Source organism: Cupressus sempervirens, unplaced genomic scaffold (genome assembly GCF_028749045.1).
Source record: "Cupressus sempervirens isolate cs-2001-9-10 unplaced genomic scaffold, ASM2874904v1 CseChr00s100002_03, whole genome shotgun sequence".
Taxonomy (NCBI): Eukaryota; Viridiplantae; Streptophyta; class Pinopsida; order Cupressales; family Cupressaceae; genus Cupressus; species Cupressus sempervirens.
The window spans coordinates 6,666,802-6,690,327 of NW_028322207.1; the positions used below are offsets into that span (position 1 = coordinate 6,666,802).

At 38.9% G+C, this 23,526-nt stretch overlaps 1 protein-coding gene across 3 annotated transcripts in view; it reads right to left on the bottom strand.

Moving 5' to 3' along the window:
- LOC149527842 (uncharacterized) overlaps positions 1–23,526 on the bottom strand; it is a 197,846-nt gene that overhangs the window by 112,760 nt on the left and 61,560 nt on the right. For 2 of the 3 annotated variants that reach the window (XM_089812074.1, XM_089812073.1), the window contains one exon: positions 9,007–9,150. The exons of the other annotated variant lie outside the window; for it this stretch is intronic. In XM_089812074.1, coding sequence (XP_089668200.1) covers positions 9,007–9,150 — 144 coding nt within the window. The remainder of the gene's footprint in view (positions 1–9,006; positions 9,151–23,526) is intronic. 3 annotated transcript variants of the gene reach the window in all.

Consider the following 23,526-nt stretch of genomic DNA (forward strand, 5'->3'; position numbering starts at 1 on the left):
TTTGATAAGTTCCAATGTTGTTGTAGACCAATGCATTCTCTTCCTTTGCATAACAGAGTCACTTTTTTCTGAGATCTCAAAGTATAACTCTACAGGACAATTTTTAAGTCTATAACTCGTATAAATCTCTCAACTATCTAAATCTTCATATAAGACAATATTATATATGCCACCTCAACTTATCCACTTGAATTTAACTCCTACTTGAGAAGATCAATCAGACATGCTGCATAAAGAACTTAAATTTCTTCAAATGTGTACTTGATATTTAAATCCATCTAGCATAAACAACTTCTCATATAAGAATCTAGATAGCATTCAATTGCTGGGATCGAAACCACAAAGAACTGAATTCATAAAGAAAGGATTTGTAAGTCACAAATTGCAGAGAAAGTACTGCACCTATTTATATTATTGTACATTTTACATATTCTTTTCTCTCAAATCTCTATATTTGTCTCCCCTCTCCCTACTATCCACTCTGTAATCTCCCATTTATAGACACCAGTGATTCCCTCAGAATGCTTACAACTTTTCGCTATGAAATAGTATGACTGTTAAAGATAGATAACTAATTAATTACCTTCAAAATACTTATCAGCTTCTATAGAAAACTAATAAACAAAATAAGTCACATTGTAATGATTTTACAAAATGAGCCTTGGTGCAGAGTTCTTTTTTTACATAATGACCATTCTCAATCTGCACATTCATCCTTATTTTGCTGAAGTGACATCCACTTTGAACACTTCTCGGGTTCATTTACTGATTCCTCATTCTGAATGTCCGCAAGGGCACACATAACTACGACATTGAACTCGCATACCCAGCCACACGTTCTTAAACAAGGCATCCAATGAAACCCTGGAGACAGTAAGCTCAGGTCCATGTTAGAAGCCACATGATCAGGAAGCAATCTTTACCCAGGTTCTTTGATTGCAGAATAAAATTGTCCCTCTCTCTAGTAATGCTTTTAATTGCTCGTAGTTCATTCCTAGTTCTGAAATAAAAAAGATAATAGAGCATTACTTACAAGTTGATTTCATTTCAAGCTGTGTAAATATTTCATAGAGGGATAATCAAATAAAGTTGCTAGGGAATAGCTGCAATGTAATTTGTCTATTTTCAAGCATTGTTTTCAAAAGTCCATTAATATTCAAAAAAAATAAAATCTGGAAAAATGCAAAAATAAATACATCAAACTTTGTAAAACCAATACATTCCAGTGACAAAGGATCAGAGGTAGAACCATTGGGGTTCTGACAGTAGTATCAAAGCAGTTTCCTGCTATCCTGGACAGGTGGGTATTTCATGCAGCTGCATAGGTTTGATCCAAAAAGATATTATTCTCACAGGGGAAGAAACATTCCATGGGTTGAACAGGTTTGGGAAACACAGTTAGGCTCGATGGATATAGGTGGAAGTCCACCTAGGCAAGCTGGAAAACATGATGATGAGAAAGAAGCAAGAAAGATGTTCAAAGCGTTGGCAGGTTACACAGGTCTTACAGCAGCACATTACCTTCATTCAGCAGATGTCTATACCTAGAGGGCATAGTTAGGACAGGAATGAATGTGGTAGTGTAGTTGGGACTCCTCAGGTTAGAGCAGTTGTTGCAGGTACATATGACAGGCCTACATGAGCTATGTTTGTGAGGAACAAATTTGAGATAAGGAGTGTAGAGGAGGAGGAAGGTGGAGAGCTTGTTGACAATATGATGGCTATGCATGATGAGTGGGAGGCATTGCTTGATATAGTCAGGAATCACCTGCCCTTTGACAAATATATGACTCAAAGGAGAGAGCATAACAGACCCAGGCAAGAGAGAAGGCCAAGAAATCAAAATGTTGATCTGAAGCATGCCACCACTAGGCTCACTCTTCCCATGTTGGATGGCAGTAGGAAGGTCGTTATTGGAGATTGGATTAGTAAGGTTGATACATTTTTGACACTTAGGCCTACTACAGAGGTGAATGCAATAAATTCTGCATCTTTGCATTTGGATTGAGCAGCTCATGAGTGGTGGCATCATGGGATGGTCATCCTACATCATGATTTGATTAAATCATATCAGAAGTTTGTTAATAGGCTGATTGAGAGATTTGATCCTAAGGGTCCTGAATCATATTTTCATGACCATGCTCAGCTTAGATAGGTGGGTAGTTTGTAATCCTACATTGATGAGTTTCTGAGACTCCCTGCAAGTGGTTCCTTATGTGACAAAGAAATGCCTAGTTATTTTATTTACATAGGGATTACAGGAGCCACTGAGAGGATGGCTCAAGGCCTTTGACCTGCCTTTCCTAAATGGGGCCATCAAAAAGGCCAAGGGCATGGAGCTTTCAGCTCCTAAGAGGCAAGCACAGCCTAAACCCACCTCCTTGCTGATGAGGTTCACCCTCCAATTGCTGATTAAAAAAAGAAATCAGCTGTGAAACATAATAAAGCAACTCATGAGGATTTGAGAAGACAACTTTGTTATTGTTGTAAAGAGGCCTATGACAGAGATCACTCCTTCCCTTTGACGCCTAGGGGTATAAGTCAGGTCATTCTATGTGGGAATATTCTAATGATAATGAGATTAAAACTTCACATCAGCCAGATGATTTAGATGACTATGAAGCCTAGAAGGCCTCTTGGGAGTTTGGTCTTGAGGCCAAACTTTCACCGGTAGTATTATCCATCACAGTGACACTTCCATCCGATTTCAAGATCAGAGATTTGGTGGATGGACAGCATTACATTGCCATGTTAGATATTGGGGCTACAAATAATTTCATTCATGAGGGGTTTCTTAGGAACTTTGCTCTTCAGGTGCAAGAATTTGTTGGTTTCCAAGTTAGGCTAGTAGATGGCTACACCCTTGCCTATACTAAATGCATACATCATCTCTCACTTTCTTTTGGTAACTATGAGTTACAATCATATTTTTACATAATCAGCCAGGGGGGATGGACATTGTGTAGGGTATGCAGTGGTTACAGGATATTGAGGATCTTATTCTTAACCTGTGTTTAATGGAGATGAGGTTTGAATACCGACGTAGGAGATATGTGTTGAGGGGAATCACAAAGGGGAACTTGTGTACTATGTTTCTCTATAGAGAGAAGAGTAGCAACATACAAAAGCATGATATAATTCAAGAGGAGCAGGTCCCACATTATGTCTCTAGCAGTTTAAGGTTATATAGTTCTAATCAACATATGGGTGTGCTTACCATACAAGGTAAACGAATACTATCGCATGTAGTACAGTAAGATATAACACAGAACAGATACTTTATTCATACACGCAATATGCACTCCAATGCTTACAATATGATTATGGTGTTGATGATCGAATAGTCCCTTTGGATGATGTACATATACTTTCCCGAAGGGGTGACTCAACCATCACGTGCCCTTTCGGATACAATTCTACCCATTGACTATAATATATATTTTACCAACAACATCCCCCTAAAAAGAAAAGTCGTCTCCACACGACAATTACAAAATTACCGAGACATTAACAAAATGGAATACATTAACTGTGACTAACTATAAAAAGATAGATCTTTTTCCGTCACATCACATTCACATTCCTCTCATGCCTGCAACAAACTAGTCTCCAAAAACACGTTACATCTATAGCCTCTGCTAACACAATATTGTCTCCCTAGCAAATCTGACCTTGATAGCCACTCATGCCGCCTTCTTTGCCAAGTGTCGCTCTATTGCCTCCAACTAGGTGGTCAGCTCCTCCCAAGCTCTCTATGCATCCACCAAGACAGCCTCAAGTCCAACCAACACCTACTCCGAGTGCCTCAAAGCATAGCATCCCTCTCGAAAGGCTTGCTCCAATGCTCTCTCCACCTCTAGCATACAGACACTCCATGCCTGCAATAGCTCCAAGTCTCATCAACTAGTCACACTTCCCAAGATTGATAACTGAACTGACTGGGGGTCTAAGGGGCAACGCCCCCTCCGCTGAAACCAAATTAGCACCCTCAAACCCACACAAAAGTCCATGGAACACATCATTTTTGTGATTTTTTTCTAATCCCATACTCTTTCTGCCAACTACTTATGTTTTCTTCACTACTTGTTTATGTCTTTCCCTTCGATACCATACATTATTCATTGTGAACTGTTTTAATTTGTCGTATTTTTTTTTTAAGAACCTCCTACTATCACCCTTCTTCTGTGTCTATATGGTGGGCATCTCTTGTATCAATTTATGTCGTACAATCGTGCAATTATGTTTTATAACTTCTCTGCGTAACCTCCTTCCCTTCAAGTGACTCCGTACGGTAAACTTCTACTAGCTGATGGTTGTACGATATCAATTTCTATCTGATAGCAATGCGCTGTATCATGTACTTGCTCTGTAATCCATACGATGATCGTACTCCATATCCGTACGTTGCCCACCTTGTTCATACGGGATTCACTCTCCTAATAGTCATACGATGTACGGTATCTTTCCAAATCGTACAATACTATAACCTCTCCTTCAGACCGACATTTTCTTCTTCTTACTCATCCGTACAGGCTGTATGGCATCTGCCAACCCTATATGATATGCTCACGCTTGGTTTATGCTCATTGTACCAAGCCGTACAGCGGTCTTTCCATCTTGGCTTGCCTTCACGTTAGTACAGTATCAACTTCTCATGCTTCCCTTTGTCCATACGGTGATCTCTTCTAGCTTCCTCAACACCTTGTTTTTATAAAGACCATACAATGCCAAATGCTTCTTATATATCTATACAGTATGCCTTTCCTTCCAATGATGACCGCATGGTATAATTTTCTTTCCATTTGCTAGTCCTACGGTACCTTTTCCTTATATTACTGATTGTACAGTACTTTTCCTTGACTTTATCTCATTGTTCTATTAGCATGCTATGATTTTTCACTTTAGTATTTACTTGTTTGCTTTCTCCTCAACGATCATACTATGAAAATTTTTTACTTATACATTATTTACACTTATTTATTTTACATATATACATTATTTATTCTCTCAATTGTTCGTCGGCGAAGGGGCATTGTTTCTTTCACGATAGATTTTCAACTTTGACCCATTCACTGCATCAGGCACTTCTCGTCGAGCATCCATAATTTTATTGCTCCGTTATCACCCACTTCGCAGATATTATATGGCCCGACCCACTTTAATTTAAATTTGTCTGCTCTGATCTCGTTGTGCCCATTATACTTCAACACTAGTTGTCCCAATTGAAATCTATTTAACTTCAAGTGCTTGTCGTGCCATTCCTTACACCTGTTCTATGTAACCTTCGTGGCCCATTGTGCTTGCAGTTGTCACTCATCAAATTTATTTAAATTATACAGTCTTTCCCTCAGGCTTTCCATATCTCCTGGCTTGTTTTCGATCATGATTCTTAAACTTGGTACCAAGAATTCCGTCGGCTGCCACTCCTTACCGTCAATAACTGTATTTTTTATTCTAAAACCTTCACTCCATACTGCTAAAGTTTTTATTAAGCCCTTCCTCTTTGTTACAATGTATTTTCCTTGTTGTCGGCACCTTTCTACTAAATCCGTGGTGCGGTGTAACCTTTTCTTTTCGCGTGGTTCGTTCAGTGTGTACCATACAGTAGAATCTTTCCTTTTGTTGAGTTCGTACTATATGTTCTTCCTCTTGTACTGGCCATACAATATGTTCTTTCCTTCAACTTCAGCCGTAACCGCCTTTCCTTCTTTGGCTTCTCTGTATTCCTTTGGACATTCATTTTCCTCTTATTTACTACCTTCGTCGACCCTTAACATATTATAGCTCAGAACAAGCTCGTAGTCCTCCATCTGCTAATGGAGTAGGTCTTTCACCGAGTTCAAGTCATCATCATTAGACCCTCCTTCCAGTCTCAATACTCCCTCTTCATCAGGTTCTATTCTCTTCTTCCCCTCGTCATCCCCTCCAGCTTCACCTTCGGAATCCAACGACGTCGCCTCCTCACCTATCATCTGTGTGTGTAACTCGATTACAAATCTTCAGCCTCCGCGTTCCATGGACAAGGTATTTCATTTCCAATCATGTTTCACCTTCGCCTATACCAGCCAGCCCCGTCCAAGGAAGGCGTCATATCCTTTTCGCTTTTACGGAATGACCACGAAATCCAATAAGAATGGTTGTGTCCCAATGGTTACAGGCTGTGCCATCAGGCTCCCTAAGGGCTTGATTTTGTGTGGATCGGTAGTGAGTAGTTGAAATATAGGTGGCCACAACATAGGTTGTCCCAACTTCCTCCATATATCTTCTGGTAATACATTCACTCCTGCCCCTCCATCGATGATTGTGTCTATGACTACGGTTCCTAGGATACCCATCTCTACTACTGCAGGATGTCTTCTCGTAGTGAGTGCTAGCAGCATTGGGTCTATTGCAGTCATTCTGCTACCCTCCTCTCCTGTCTCTTCCGTTGCTTTCAGGAGTGGTGTCATGTTCAATATCGTCATTCGTAACTGAGGCATTATAAGAAGGTCATTTAATTTTATAGGAACTTCAATTTGCACTACCTTCCTTATAATATTTTGTTCTGCCAAGTTCCTCTTCGAAGTGTCGGCAGTGTCTTTCATTTGTAATTTTTTCATTTCCATTTGTTTTTCCAACTCCGTTCGTGCTTGCTACAACCTCTTCTTTTCTTCCTCTACATCTAGGTACATTGTCTTCTTTGCTTGTTCGCGAGTGATGGCTAGTATCTCCTCATCACATGTTTCGATGCTTAACAAGTTCACCCCTTGCTTAGGGCATTTCGAATCCCCGTGGTCTCCCGGACCGCATCGTCTGCATGACAGTTGTGGCATTTCCTTCATGGTACAGTCTCTGGCAAAGTGCCCCTAGAGGTTGCACGCACGATATTGTATCATCGGCCGTCCACTCGAGTCGTACTGTATCCGACTTCAGCCTTCATTGTTATTATTATTATTATTACCTTGCTCGCGCTGATTATTGTTACGGTATCCTCCTAAGGTTGCGTCGTTGTTTTAAAAGTTCCTAAGGTAGATACTTCCTGCATTAGTAACACTTGCTGGTGTTCCTTCGTCTTCATATTGAACAGGCATTCCTTTGTGGAATGTCCCACAATTTCGCAAATATCACAAAATTGTTTTTTCGGGCAAAAGCCCTTTGTGTGGCCCTCCTTACAATTCGTACACCACAGTTCCCCTTTCACCAAGTCAGGATTCTTTTTCAAAAATTTTAACTCCATCATCCATAGCATATCCTTCTGCAAAGCTCGTACCTTTTTACTTGATTCTTTGTCATGCTACTACTTTTGGAAGATGAATCTTCTGAGTACAACAATTTGTGCTTCTTTTTGCTCCTTTTCTACTCACTCTCCAAATCCATTGCAAGAGTCAAGAAGGAAAGACAGAGTCAGGTACAATCCAAAACATCAGCCAAATATAGGTCGATAGGGGACATAGAAAGTCTCCAAGGAAATTCATCTTCAAACTAGTATCAGATCCACGAAACAATCTTGCCATAAAATACTAGAGCACAACCCAACAACAGTAAACTAGAGGAATAGAATATATACAGACATTCTCATATCTATAATATATCAAAGAATACGTATTTTTAGATTTATGTACAGAGATACCAGACTTCCCAGGTGAAAGAAGGAAGAACCTGTGTTAAAGGATAATATTCCAGACTCCCTGCTCCTAACAGCAGCAAAGAGAAAACGAGCTCCTTCCCTTGGGAATTAAGACAGAAAATTAAGTATCTCTGAAGGGCTTCAATAAGATATTCAATACTGAACATCAAAGTGAAGAAAAGCAGAGAATTGAACATCTCTAAAGGTCAGTATACTGAAAGAATGAAACATATGCATTTGATAGGATGAACACACCCATGGTAGCTCATAAGGCTTAGGTTGAGAGTAATCTCTCCTAAGAAGGATAGATGTACTTGTATGATCATCCATAAGGCTTATCGAGAGGGAGTACTGTGAGAAGACGTCACTTAGTGGAGAGGTATTCCAACATTGCAGCACCAGGAGCTGTGTCGGATCACGACCTCTCCTTAAGAAGGAAAACTGTTTGGAAATAGAATCTATATTAATTCCAGTATATATATAGTAATGTGTAGATAATGCTTTATTACATTTGTTGAAGAACTAACATATTTGCAGGTTTATTAGCCAGGAGATTGCGGAAATTTCTAACCAAGTGACCAGAAACATTACAATTGATACATAAAACTTAGAGATTAGCATGTCGTTATTCAAACAAATTAACACCCTGAATAGCTAAGTAAGAAGAGTGTGACTAAAGCCACAAATTAGTTTGAACTAACAAAATCTATATTTATAAATTTATACAGATACAAGCTCAGATGGGAATTCCTAAAGTAGTCATCATTTATAAGTTATGACTCATGAGGCAGTTTATATTATTCTATTGTTGTGCACTGCACCTATCTTTTCCAAAACCTTCTCTTGCCAACATTCATCTAGAGAAGGGGGTGATAAACCCAAACAAGAACACTCCTTGGAAGATACTTTTGGGAAGTCAGTGGAACCTCATGCCCTTAGAAGCATCCATATTTGTTAAGAAACAAAGAGCCCCTCCTTGGAGATTTTGGACCTCCACTAGTTTGGATGAAAAGACAGAAAAGTGATCTTTGGGCATCATCAGTGTCTCAACCACTCCTAGTCGCTTCCACTTCTCTTGCATTCGGGTTTTAAAGGCTTTGGGTCCTAAGAACACTCCCATGGGCCATAAAATATATAGACGGAGTACTCCATTGATAAATATATCTTCTTAAGAAGAATAAGGAATAAAACATTTGGATCTCTCAATGCAACAGCATAAGTAATCTAGTTTTGCAAAATTTTCTCTTGTTCTCTATATTATATTGCTAAGCAAAGATTATGATATTTTCTGAGTATGAAGAAAGTCAAATTAAAAGCTTGTGGTATCTAGTTAAAACTTTGATTTTCATTTTACAAAAGCAACAAAAAGTGAGAATATAGAGATGCCAAAGAAGACAAACCTCAGACCTGTTTAACCCCAAGTTCTTGCCAAAGATGCTAACTGCCTTTGCCACTGGACCAGATGAACTTGATTTGCCCTCAGTCCCGCACATTTTTTGATTTATACTTGATATTGCATTCTCCAAAGCCTTGTGAACTTCCATCTGCACAAACAATGTTTATATTACACTAATTTTGCAGTGACCAGTGACAATTAACGCTCACCAAAAAATATGCCTTCTTATTTTCAACTCAATAAGTTTCTGAAATCCATTCAGAAGCATGCACAGATTCATGTCTGTTTGGTATTGTGCTCCAGGTCCATCATGTGTTTTTGCAAATTTATGTAGCATGTCTTATGTAATCATGATTATAAGATTGGATGTAACCTAAATAGTTTCTGAAGTTCAATCAAAAGTATGCAAAGATCCATGCCTGTTTGGTATTTTGATCCAGATTAATCATGTGTTTTTGCAGATTGTGAACCATGTCCTTCATAATCATGGTTAAAGTGAAGGGATAGTTTGGAAAAATCTTTATCAATCCATTTTATCCTATTCCATTTTTTTATCATTCATAACCCTTCATGTCACTGATCAACAATATGATAGTTTATTGATAAAAAAACTGAGATACTATAGCATATAATACTATAGTTAAGAACTACCAACACACAGTATTCTTCATGGGAATGCATCTTCTGCCTAGGGGAGAACATTTAATATTAAGAAAAACTAAGAATCAAATTATCATATTCTCCATCAGTTTGTGTCATCATGTGCAAGGTGAGAACTCCTTACATTGCAATTGAAATTTTTCAAGATACTAAACATTGTTTTTATCATAAAGAAACAGAGTATCTATAATTACTATTTTCAATATAACAACTACTAGATACTCTATATAAGTTAACATCTTTTAGAATTGAATATTAAAGTTCTGATTTTCAGCATTTTAATGCAGTTTTACTGGAATTTCAACTCACTTTGAAAATTTAAAATGTCAATAGTTATGTTACACTTCTCTTTGCTTATGGGTTTCAAGTTTGTTCCCCCAAGTTTCCGAGACGAGGACAGCAAGGAACGGCAGTGTTGGTTCCCAAAACCACAAATTGGAAATCCAACAACTTGCCACTTCTCCGACAAGATTCCACAATCAATTTTAGCCAACAAATGGGAATACTTATTGATTCCCCTACACTTTAGGCTCCGCTATACCCAAGTGGGTAGACCTTCACCTCAATGTTGTCTGCTTGGTTCAAGGCTTTTCTATAGTGAATTTAAGCTTGAGAGTTCTCCAAGTAGCAAGGTCTTTGAACTCGATTAATATGAAGTTATGTGATAATTTGAAATAAATGTTTTGTATATGGGTTTTAACAATGGATTTGAGGTTTGTAAGAAGGAAGTTACTTCGAATATAAATCCAATATTTCAATTCTAAAAAGACTAGTGTTTTTGCTTGTTCGGGCAATAAAGTCAACTACAATGAAGATTATAATGTACAATTTTATAATGTTCTATGCACATAAAGTTATAAACTATACACAATTTAATAATCAAGACACAATGGATCAAATATATATACAATTCTAAACTAGTTCAGATTGCACTTTAACTCCTAAGGTCGGGGAGACAGACTGGACACAGATTCGGAAACAATTAAATATTTCACAATATCTATGATGATCGAGTTTAAAATGCCATAGATGACCTCATCCACTTATCTGACATAAATTGTTTACAGAATTTTAAAAAATGATTATAAAGGACGAATCAACTACAAATTAATTCTCCGTGCCATTTAAATAATCAAAAAGCAAATGACTTTTATTTATCATTAAAATATAATAAATAAATTTATATTCCTCGAGACAAATAAATATATTACTATTAAATGTTTTTATTCAAATGTCTTATTTTTTCTTCTTATATCTTACAAATTAGAAAGGTACATCTTTCCAAATAGACGTGACTTTGGCTAATTAACTCTAGCCACAAATTAATTAATTTGGTTTTTGATCATTAGCAGTAACTCTCGCAATATTATATCTCACAACAGAAACAAATGGCTTCGTAACATTGCCTCATTTATATGACTTATTCAAACTATCGAGGGGGCCTCGAAATATTTTGTCGATAGTATCTTCTTATTCTGTCTTGTTCAACGACATATATTTCATGTGCAATCTTCTGCATAATGGACGAATACGATATGCTCTAACTTCACCTTTCTTAGATGGGACTAAAACACGACTATGGCAAAAATGAAATCTTTGATTCTGACACATCCCATCTGGAAGCATTCGCATGCCCAACTCCATCATTTCCATCTTTATGTCTTTAACACACACTTGTTACCATGACAAACATAACACCATCTATGCGGTCATTGTTCAGGAAGGTGAAAATTTATCTTTTCATTAAAGAACTCGAAAAGTGATGCAGTGGATCTCCATTCATAATAGAAAGGTGGAACGATTTCTTCTATGTGGTAATGATTCATCGAGATAATCCCCAAACACTAAGCTTGTCAATTCTATTATATCGAACCTTAAATATTTTATCGCACTTTTATTTATCGAACCTTTACAGGCAACTTTGCTATAGTTAACTGTTTATATTCATCTCCAAACATTCAAATTGTGTATGTATGCTGTGTATTTTTGTTCAATGATGGCCATTAGATGACCGCTCTACCATTGCCGCTGTTAACTTCGTGATGTTTTTATTATTTCTTGCCTTTGGCAGGGTACTGTTGTTGTTTTCATTGAATTCAATTTTTCAATTGAAATTTCTGAAGAGTTGGTCTCGGGGGAACGAGCTCTGCTAGGGTTTCTTGCTTCATGCGAACTTGCAGTTTTCTTGTGTACGGCTCTTTGTCTGAGCTTTCCTTCTGTAGTCTCCACTTGTCACACTGCATTTACTGCGGAAGCTTTTAGGCTAGGATTTAATGGCCCCGGCCATCAATGAACCAGTCGTTTCTAGTGTTCACACTGCTACTTCGGATTGCCATGGTGCCACCACAGAAAAATGCCCTCGCAAGTTTGTCCTGAAGGTTTTTCACGAGGTAATCCTGATATTATCCTTTACAAGAATTTGATGTTGCATGTGACTGGTTAGTTCAGCATACTTTGATAGGATATTTTGTGGGTAGGACTCCTCCTGAAGTTATGGTTCGAGAATGGGTTAACAAGTGTTGGACTCCTCATGGAGTCCACCTTGACGCTGTGCAAAACCTTACCCAAGGCTTTTTTAATTTTGCTTTGCTAATCCGTCGCAAGAAGACGCAATCTTTAACAACAAACCGTGGTCTCTGCATTCCTCCCTGCTTGTGTTTCAAAAATGGTGGCGAGACTTCATAGTCTCTGATGATAAAAAGCTTGGGGTTCCTATGTGGGTCGAGTTCCCAGGTTTACCCTTGCCATGCTGGCCTTTCATTGAGTCCATTGCCAAAACCCTTGGCAAAGTTGTCACAAAGAAGCCTAAGAAAAAATTTAATGCTCGCCCACAGAGACGTGTTTGCGTCGAGGTTGACCTTTCCAAAGATCTTAAGGATTTTTTGAAAATCCAGATTGGGGCTCAAACTTTCTCTCAGAAGGTGCTCTATTTGAACCTCCCCAACACCTGTTATAGGTGCCAATCCGCGGACCACAAGATCGGGGATTGCCCTTTGGCTATGCCTAGGGTTAAGCCCACGCCTAAAGAAGCGCCTACCAAGCCAGTCGAAGGGAAAAAGAAGGGAAAAACAAAGAATGGGTTAATGTTGGGTGCAACAGCAAGGCTACCTTGAATCCCTTGTCCCCTAAACAGTCCTACGCAGCGGTTGTCGCAACTCCTCTCCCCACAGGAGCGTCAATTCCTGCTGACATAGGGACACAAGCAGTTTTTACAACACCTATTTCGGGGGTTTCGCAGGTTTCAAATCCTGCTAGTTCGCAAGGGATTAAGGTGGCCACTAGGGCTTCTGCCTCGGTCGTGGTTCGTACCCCTCTTGCTACTTCTTCCATAGTGCCACAAGCGACCCGACATTCTCACAATCCTCCTAGACATGCGGAGATACCAGAGGTGAAATGGCAGGCTATTAGTACAGAGGATTCTCCTTCTAACTTCCACCCGGTTTCTACCTTCTTGCATAATAGCTACTCCTCTCTTGAGGACGAGGATGATATGGAAGAATTTTCATGAATTTTTTATCATGGAAAGTTAGAGGTCTCACAAACCTCGCCAGAAAGTACTATGTCCGAGATACCCATCATAGACTTGGTAACTTAGATTTTCTCTGTCTACAAGAAGTTAAGATTTCTGGTTTCATGCTCTCTTCTACATGCCGCGTCATTTGGCAGGATGGAGTTATGTTTTCTTCTCAGCACGAAGCTGGCCGAGGCGGTGTAGTTACTCTCTTGTCACCTCGTCTTCATTCTACTATTATTTCGCACGGTTCTGACCCCACGCATAGAGTTATTTGGCTTTTGCTTTCCATTAACAATCATTCTTTTGGAGTCATTAATGTTTATGCTTCCAATGATGCTGTGGAAAGATCGCAAATGTGGGGCTGGCTAGCTAACAATTTGCCTCCAACTACTTGGGTTATGTGTGGTGACTTCTATATGGTTGAGGTGGCCTCTGATAAAGACGGCATTCTGCCCTTTCGCTGGACAGCTGGAGAAAGGAAAGCCTGGTACTACATGTGCAACAAATTGGGCCTTTTTGATCCCAATATTAACTACCGCCAGGATAGTGGGGTTTGGCACACTTGGTCCAACTTTCGAGCTGGCTCTGACCGCATATTTAAGTGTCTTGATCATGCCATGATTATTGCACAATCTTTTTTCTCTTTTTCTAGGATCAAGATTTACCTATCATTCCCCTGCCTGATGTGACGTTATCTGATCCACTATCCCATTTATTTTGTCATTTCATGGCAAACAACTATCCCAAAAGTTGCCAAGTCTCAATTTTTCCTCAACACGTCTATGCTGATGCATGCTTCCACCATTGCACATATCCTACGTGTCTGGAATTTGGAGCCACGTCCACATTCTTAGAAGGGTTGGATTCAACGGTGGAATGATGCCCTCGCCAGAATTGCTCGTTTTCTGCGCATCTATGGGCGCCAATTGGCAGTTTTCAGAAAACGGTCATATGAAGCCAACACTTCTGCACTCAAAAAAGCCTCTGAGGTTCTCACCCTTAATCCATTTGATGTGGATTTGCAAATTCAGCTGGCCAAACTTCGCCATGACAAACAAGTTGCTAATAACTATGTCGCTCGAGTAGCCCAAATCAAAGCCCGTCTCCATTGGCTGGATGTTGGCAATAAAGCCTCGAAGGAGTTCTTCCAGGCTCTTCGAGCCCGTCATACCAATGTTGGGATTAAAAAGATCAAACAAGGCTCTACTATTCTTTCCAGTCTCCCTGACATACTACAAGCATTTGTTCATCACTATGAGAACGTTATTGCTTCGCAGAGAAATTCGGTTGCTCAGGAGGAAGCTCTCAGAAAGTGTATCTCTGTTACTCCAAATCGCCTAGCAGTTGAGCAACGTGCATTCTGTGAGCAACTTCTTTCCCTCTGAGATCTTAAAGAGGTTGTTTACACCATGGCTGATGACAAATCCCCTGGGTGTGATGGGTTTCCCTGTGAATTTTACAAACACCTCTGGGAGCATATAGGTCCTGATTTGCACAAAGTTTATATCATTGTAAAAGCTTAGGAGCCATTATAAATAAAAGAAATATCAAGTTCATACCTAAAGTTGGCGATCGAAAGGACATTTGCAATTGGAGGCCCATTACACTTCTAAATGTGTCTTATAAGATTATTGCCAAGGCACTCTCTCTCAAAATCCGACACATGTTGCCCTCAATTGTGTGCCCTGAGCAAACTAGCTTTATTAAGTCCAGACACATTCTCGACAACATTATTGCTATCTGGGAAGGCATGGAATGAGCTCACAAGTCCAACCAGAAGGCCATTTTTCTAAAGATCGATTTTGCTAAAGCTTATGATCGCATTAAATGGCCCTTTATTTTGGCTATGCTCCAGGCTCTGGGTTTTGGTCCCAATTTTTTACAATTCGTGGAGATGCTCTTTGGCGATGCTAATGTTTGCATTACCATCAATAATTCGCAATCAGAGGCTTTTGGCCTTTTTCGTTCAATCAAACAAGGTTTTCCTTTGGCTCCAACGCTTTATGTCTTTGTTGTTGAAGGTTTTGGCTATTTGCTACCTCATAATGTGTCCTCTGGACTGGTTCGTGGCATTTCTTTGCCTGAATCATCCTCTCAGTTAGTTAATGGCCACTTCGCAGATGATTCCTTTCTCACTCTTCTCGAGGACAAAGAAAACATTCACAATGCTTTAAGTTGCCTAGACACCTTTTGTCAAGCCTCTGGATCTACCATTCAATGGCATAAAACGCTCTACTTCCGCCAGTCATTCTTGCCAGTTCCACCTTGGCTCAGCCAGTTTGAATGGAAATGGGTTACGCATGGGGAGATTTTCCACCTTTTGGGCATTCCTTTTGCTTTCCAGGCTTTGCCTATTGAACTTTGGAATGTTGTGCTTGCCAAGATCACCAAGAAGCTTGATTATTGGATTACGAAACCGCTTTCCCTTTCTGGCAAATTCCAGATTTGCTCGAAGGTTCTTGCAGCTACTCATGTTTATTATTCTTCTTATTGGGCCCCCTCTAAAGGTACTTAACAGAAATTGGAAAGATTGCTCAAGGATTTTCTCTAGGCCTCTGGTTCGGATCACCATGGGTTTGACAGAGTTGCCTTGGATTTTTGTTGTCTACCAAAAGAATCTGGTGGTCTTGGCCTACTTTCCACTCAAAAACAAGGCCTTGCACTTTGTGCTAAATGGATTATTCGTGCAATCACTGGAGATGAGACCTAGAAGATTTTGGTTCGACATTGCATATCTTCCGACTTTCCTGTCAACAGGGCTGCTTGGAAGGGGATTGGTTTTCACACCCTTCTCATCATGCGTGAGCCAGTGACCATACGAGGCTTGTTTGTCATCAAGAGCATATGGAAAGCCTAGGAAGTTATTAAGCCTTGGCTTCGATAAGCTGGGGATGAATTCCACAATGGACTCTCCTTGAATCAGCAAAACATTTGGTGGTCTCCCCTGTTTGCCATTCAAGGTACTCCCCTTGCCAAGACTCAAGGTGCTAGTGCTCTGCGTTTTTTCAAATAGAGCATCAAAACTCTCAAGGACCTCTTCTCGAGGGTTTCCATGAGTTTCAAGTCCTGGGAAGATATGCACATACAATACCACCTTCTCCATTCAGATCGGCAAACTTTTGACTTATTGCTCTCTTCAATTCCAGTCCACTTAATTCATAAAGTGGGTATTCAGTCTGTTCGGCCTTAGTGGCATGATTGGAAGTGGTATCTTGCCACTTCATTTTCCAATTATAAGCCAAGTCTGGGATATTGATGGCTTTCACCCCATCTTCCAATGGTGGGCACGCTCAACCAAAGATGGCATTTGCAATCTTCTCCTTCTCAATGGAGAAAACGCTTTGATACCATTTGGAGTGCTATAACAGAACTCAAGATCCCCCATTTTGCTTGGTGCCTTGCCTTCCAAGGTCTTCCCCTAGGGTCTCGGCTCAAACATATTGGGGTTCCAGATCCCAGACGCCCTTTTTGCAGACAACCAGAGTCTTTCTTGCATATCTTCTGGTTTTGTAGGCGTGCCCAAAATTATTGGCATTGAATTCATGATTTTTTCAAGCCATTCAGGCCTAAATATTTTTCTTGGCACATGATTTTGCTGGGTGATTCTCTCAGAATCCCTCGGAAATTCACCCAAATTTGGCATACTTTTAGGATGGAAATTTTGTTTACTCTATGGAAAGATAGGAATATTGTTCTTTTCACACATAGCTTTTTGGATATTAATATTGCAATGTACACTAAGGCATGCATTTGTAATAACGTAACTATGCAGATTGAAGTGCAAGCTAACAAAGTTGGCCTTGAGGTAGCTCACCTGCAGGAGCTGCTGAACCACTAGGGCAATGCCTCTTGCACTGTTGCCAGAGTTCCTCCTGATGCCTTGGCAAATACCTCGACACCTCGTGGCCGCCACTCGTGGCATCATTCCTCAAGTCGCTACTCGCACACCTCGCGCTCCTAGGCTTCCCGCCACCACTCTCCCAGCAGTGGCGATGGTGGATGGAGGCGTCGCTCGGCTTCCCCGCCCCGTGGTGGTTCTGGTTGGTCCCCAGCTCCTCCTAGTGCTCGTCAGGTGTTTTCTGGGAAATGGCCTCGCCTCGATCTAGCGATTTCTCCTCCATGGCCAAAGCTCAAAGATGCGGAGGCTGCCACTGATCCTCCTGCTGCTGCTATTGAAGACGGCTGGACTGTTCCTAGCCCGCCCCCCAATCCCAAAGATGATTGGGGCTTCCATGACAGAGATGAACCACCACCCTCAGTTGGCACTACTTTGGCCACCTGAGGTTGCCTTATATATGTTTTTTTTTATGAATAGTTTTTGATTCCAGCTGCGGCCGTGTGTTTTTGCTCCAGCTACGGCTGTGTGAACTCATTTGCGGGTTGATCTTGTCTCTCCCGGCCCTTTTTTTGTGAATTGTATTTTTAGTATATTTTTATTAATAGAAAAGGACTACTCATCAAAAAAAAAATTCAATTAAATTGACCAATCAACTCATAAGATTTAAAAGCAACTTCAAATGTTTAAATCTTTTTCTAATTTTTTATTATTTTATAAAACACATTTTTTATTGACTCTATTGAACCATTCTATTATTGGTAGTAGCAAAAATACAAATATTTTCTAACAACATTGTCATGCATTAATGAATGTATTAATTATAAAGTTCATTAGATTTTCAAAAAAGTAATATTTTTATCTTCCACCTCACAAAAAATAATGTCTAATCAATATTAATTATCACAATTTATTTTTCTTACCAAGTTCAAATATAGTTATATATTTTATATTTCTTATTTTAAATATATTTATTAGTTTTACATTCTAAAATGTTATTCCTTTACATTTACACTATGTTTTACTAGCTACTATTTTACGATCTTGCTCTAATTTTTTAATACCATTTCACAAATTATTAAACTAATACCGCCCCTCAAACTTACTAAATATTTTGGTAGTTTGAATTAAGTAATAAACAATTTTATTTTTTTAAATTAAATATTTCAACTTATAATTGAAATGGTAGAAATGAGTAGTTCATTCATTTAATATAATTTCTATTGTTATTTATATATTTCTTAAAATAATATAATTATTAATATTTTTTAAATTCTCTTCACTTCTCTCTTTTAGCTCTCTCTTTCTATCATTCCTTTCTATCTATAAATCTTTATTTTCCTTCTTTTCCAATTATTGGTAGGAACTTTGATGCATTGTGTCTCTTGTTTCCTTTGTTTCCGTGGTTCTTGATTAATAAAATTTGCATTGGATAAGCCTTCGAAAATGATTTATGACTGCCATTTCAATAAAATTTCGTTTTGTTCATAAGGTATTTGCCGTTTTGGATGAGACTTGATTGCAGATTTCCAAATTATGTTTGTCGTCCATGTTCTCTAATTCACTCTTTACTATCAGGGTTTTTTGTAGGGCACACATTGATTATATGAACTGGACTCCTTGTAAGTTAGAGCCTGAATGAGAATCGATAAACAATTTCTGCCAAGAATGATGACTGTAATGTACGATATCTGGCATGATAATTATTTAAAATTTGAAAACTCATCCACCATTCACAGGCATTGCCATGTAAGGAAGATATGAATCTTTAATTGTCGTAAATACAAATAATGATCAACTGCAACACTAGTCTGAATTCTGCAACCAGAATCAACTTCATCTTCACCATTTCTATCTGAAAAAGCATGCTCCGACGCTCTCGGTTGTGCTTTGTATGAATGAAAGGTTTGTCTTTTTTAAGAAGTAAGCAACTGTGTGGTTCCCCTCTCTCAATAGACACCTTTCTTCTCTTTCCAGACCGCAGGTTGCTTGCATCAGTTTATGGTCTATATTCATCAACAAAACCTTTTTTCATGTCCAATACTTGCTAGTAATGCGCCATCATCTGTAGAATGCCCAGCTGTATCATTATGACAAAAACATGACTTGACATTCTCATCCAAAGATTTATCCTCCTCAAAGCAATATATGTCTTCCAACTGATTTGACGGAGAAGCTAGTGGCCCAATTTCTTCATGGCTATCCTTGTCTTCAAACTTGAAATCCTGCCTCTGCCCAATACAACTCAATTGTTTAGAACAACATAGTAGCTTGGGAAGAACATAACCAACACTGCCTTTTCTGGCCTTTAATGTTTTACAATGTAGTTCATTCAATACAAAACATTTCAACAACTTCTGATAGCTCATTCAAACCTTCACATGCTCTCTTCCTCATATAATTTGATTTCTTACAATCATCGGTATATGACATGTAAATTCCATTGCAAAAATGGAGCCTCTAAAAATAGAGCTCCATCAGGCGGGACGGAAACGAGGATGGATATATAAATATAGGGACAATATAAAATGTATAGGAAAATTTGCATATATACATTACATTCATATGAAGACATGGATAAACCATGTCATTTAAACATCATAGAACCTTAACATAAACCATTTCAATGATCAAACTCAATGCTCAATATGTTATAATGCATTCATAATTTGGAATTATTGCCAATGTGCATGTAATAGTAAAATAATTACAAAACAATTTGAAATATACCCAAGAAAATAATTTAGAATCCGTTTTCAATTACAACAAGAACAATAACCCACATTCCATATTGAATGTAATATCCCTTTTCGGATATTAACTAAAACCCTCGATTAAAACTTACAAATTTTAAATCCAAATAGTAATCCAGTATTTGATACAAATTTCAGAACTTAAAACTGATATATATAGCCAGCAACTTTACAAACGAGAAAACCTAGCAAAATGTGTTTATTTCCTCCAATATCCAAAAACTTATACATAAACCAACAGATTAATGCAAATAACCCAAAATGCGTTATTGTATTATACAACAGCAATACAATAACGTGCAACAATTCAAAATATCCAATCTTACAAACAGAAATAACAGTCAGATTGGCAATATAGATAGAACCTGAAAGAAGGCTAGGTTTGCGTCCAACCTTCAAGGTTTCTTCAAGGGTTTGCTTCCTCAAAGAATTAACCAGTAACTGTTTCTAGCTCCCAGATTAATATTTGTTTTCAATAATATAATCTTCATATATGTGCCCATGTAGAGTCTGTTGCCTTTATCACTTTTCCCAATGTGATGCATGCATCTAACGAACTCAGATAAGCACGTGCAATAGCTCGTTGGAAAGCTCTCAGTGAGACGCTTCCAAACCAGCACTGAGATATCCATAATACTGAGCTCTGTTCACTTACTAAAAATAGTAAGTATCCGGACAACCTGCCAAAACTGCCTCGATGGGGTCTAAAACTGGAAATGTCTAGGCCAAATCTCGAACTGAACCCCGAAAAGAACCTTCTCGCCCTCGAAACCTAGGCGGAGTGAGTTGGCAACACTGAATTATAATGTCCCAAAAAAAAGGGACATTACAAAGCCTCCCCTCTCAAAGATTGCTTGCCCTCAAGCAATCCACTCATACCTGCAGAAACCAAATGCCAGGATCCCATTCTCACCTTGAGAAGTCGATTCTACTCCTCGGTCGATGTAACCCGGCATGCATCATCTCAAATTCTGAATGGCAAAACAGTACAAGAGGAATCAATGTGCTAAATAACTAAATGCCAGGATCCCAAGGGTCACCAATTGCCATCTGTTGTTTCCCTGTGTACCAATACCCTCAGTCAAAATGAATGTCTCACTCCATGAGTGACCCCGCAAGTCTCTACTATCAAGTGAAAATGGGAGCTCGGCAATATGCCAATATCCACCACAAGATGATAACATCCAAACTCTCCTCCTAGCTCCCCAATGAAAGGAAATACATAAGGATGCTCCGCCTGGATCCCAAGTGAGAACTTGCGCACTGTTTGAGATACCTCTGACCAACTCTTGTAATATCTGCACCACTGCACCACCCCTGCAATATCTGTACCAATGATAATGATAGATCCAGACAATCTAACTCAATCACTAAATCACCCAGGTGAAAACGAAGTAATCCTGATCTCTGGATCTCTAATATGTTAGAAGGTTGAAACACACAGATCATAATCCTGCGACTGTGTAACAACACAGCATAAACCACCAGATGTAAGATATTATTAGTACCTGGATCCCCGATCACCCAATCAACATAATCCTAGGTAAAGGAAAGAGTGGTTGGTGAATCACCAACATCATGGATGCTAACACTGTCTCCAGTATACTGTTGAGTAAAAAATGTAGACACCTCATGTGGTACGTAGGGTAATATATGCTCTCCCCACTCAACTGCAAATAACTCATTGACCCCTGAAGGCCAAATAGAATCAACGGATATACTACTATCATACATAGGCAAACCACTAATAGTTGGAATCTACCAACAAGTGAAATCACCAATCAACAAGTAGCCCGTGACCATCTCATAAGAGCTAGGTGATAAAACTCTGGGTAAGCTGAAAAATCCCTCAGTGCATGCAAAGGATAAATCTGAACTTCCCACTCCACCATAAGTACTCTCGCTCATGTCAAGGTCTTCATAAAAGGATGGTTCACCATTAGCTGAAAACTCTAAATTATCCCCACTTGTTGTATCACTAACCATGTCCTCCTGTGAAAATGTACAACTGTTGTTATAAAAATCAGAATTTTCAGACTCATCAACTTGCTGAACCATAGAATTTGTCTCACCGTAGAAAGTTTCAAATGGGAAACACGTGATTGAATCACATTGTTTGCCTTCACATCTACCCACTTTATGAATTCCTTCAATGATTTGTGTGATTTCTTGTGCCCTTGAACCATTGTCATCTTCTTCATAAGTGGCTGCCCCACTTGTTTGATTTTCAGCTTTGTGGATGGAATAATGTGTTAAGCTTAATTGAAGACATAGCTCATCTACCTCACTCTCCTTGTCCCTTCCAAATTTTATTGCTAGATCTCTATCCATTAATAGCTGCAAGTACTCATATTTTATCATTTTCAGAGTTTCAAAAATAGTAAGTGAGGACTTATGACACCACATACACTACCATGTCTCTCTTCTATCACAATCTTTCGCATGAGATCTTCAACCAATGTGGAAGAATCATCCATCCTTGTCAATACTTGGATAACCTTGTCCTCTTTGACCAAAAGCATATCCAACAAGTCAAGAAGCGAAAATGGTTTTTGCCCATCTCCTTCAAACACAAGTGGGCTGCTCTCCTTAGAATTTTCTGATTTTTTAGCACCTTGGGAAACAACACTTTCAAATATATCCTCTAATTCAACGTGTGCTAGATCATTTGTTCTGCCAACATCGTTGTCCATTTGCTCCTCAAAATTTGATATAATTTCCAACCTGGTATCACCATAAAATTCATCCAAGTTAATTTCCATGTCACCAACTAAGATGTTGGAGTTGCCAACATTGGCGGTTTGGTCAACTCTACTGCATGGGCTATTACCCTACTCATCAGAAGGACTAGTGTAAATAGCTCCCAGAGATACTTCTGTCTCCCAATTACCTGCTAGCATACTGTTGCCATTATTATTGTTTTGTGTATTATCATGCAAAGATTGCTCTTCTTTTTCAGTACTAATATCAAGTTGGTTAATGCCTTCCTCAGGAAAATTCCTGTAACTATCCTCTGCAAGGAGACCTCGAGCCAATTCAAAATATTTGTTTCTTATCATATCTGGCTTGTCTTGCAGCTCTAGCTGAAAGTCGACATAGTCAATGAAAGGAAAATCTTTTTGAAGCGTACAGTCCCCTTACTTTGGTTTTAATATCGAGTTGAAAATCTCGTCCCACTTCCTTTGCCATGTAGTTTACTAAAATCTGACCACTGAACTGGACTGTCTTGGCATTCAAATCTTTGGTTAAATAGCTGGAGTACAAACTCAAATAATACCCTTATAAGACTGCTCCAGGACCTCAAGTATGATGCATTGACATCAGTACCTCCACCCGAACTGTATATGTATATTGTTATCAGTGGTTATATATGTTCAACCATGCTATAACTCTCCTACTGCCGGAATGCAGTAATTTGAAACTCTATTAATGACACCCCAGTTTTTCTAACAAACACCAGTTGGCTGCTACAGGATGGATGGCATTCAGACTGCGTAGCAAAAAGGACTGGAAAACGTCCCCCGTAATATTCTGAGCAATTTCCTACAGCAGTACTGATAAACACTGTAATGTTCTGCCCTTAAAATTTGACAAATGCTCTTTTGTATTTGAGGTGGTAAATACATCAAACAGTTCACAGACTCCTGTAGTAACCCAAGATTTTGCTATACTATTCACTGTATTTTGAAAAATCCAGACAAACTATAGCATAATGAAACAAGGACATTACATCAAACAGTTATCCAATAATCATTATTTGCT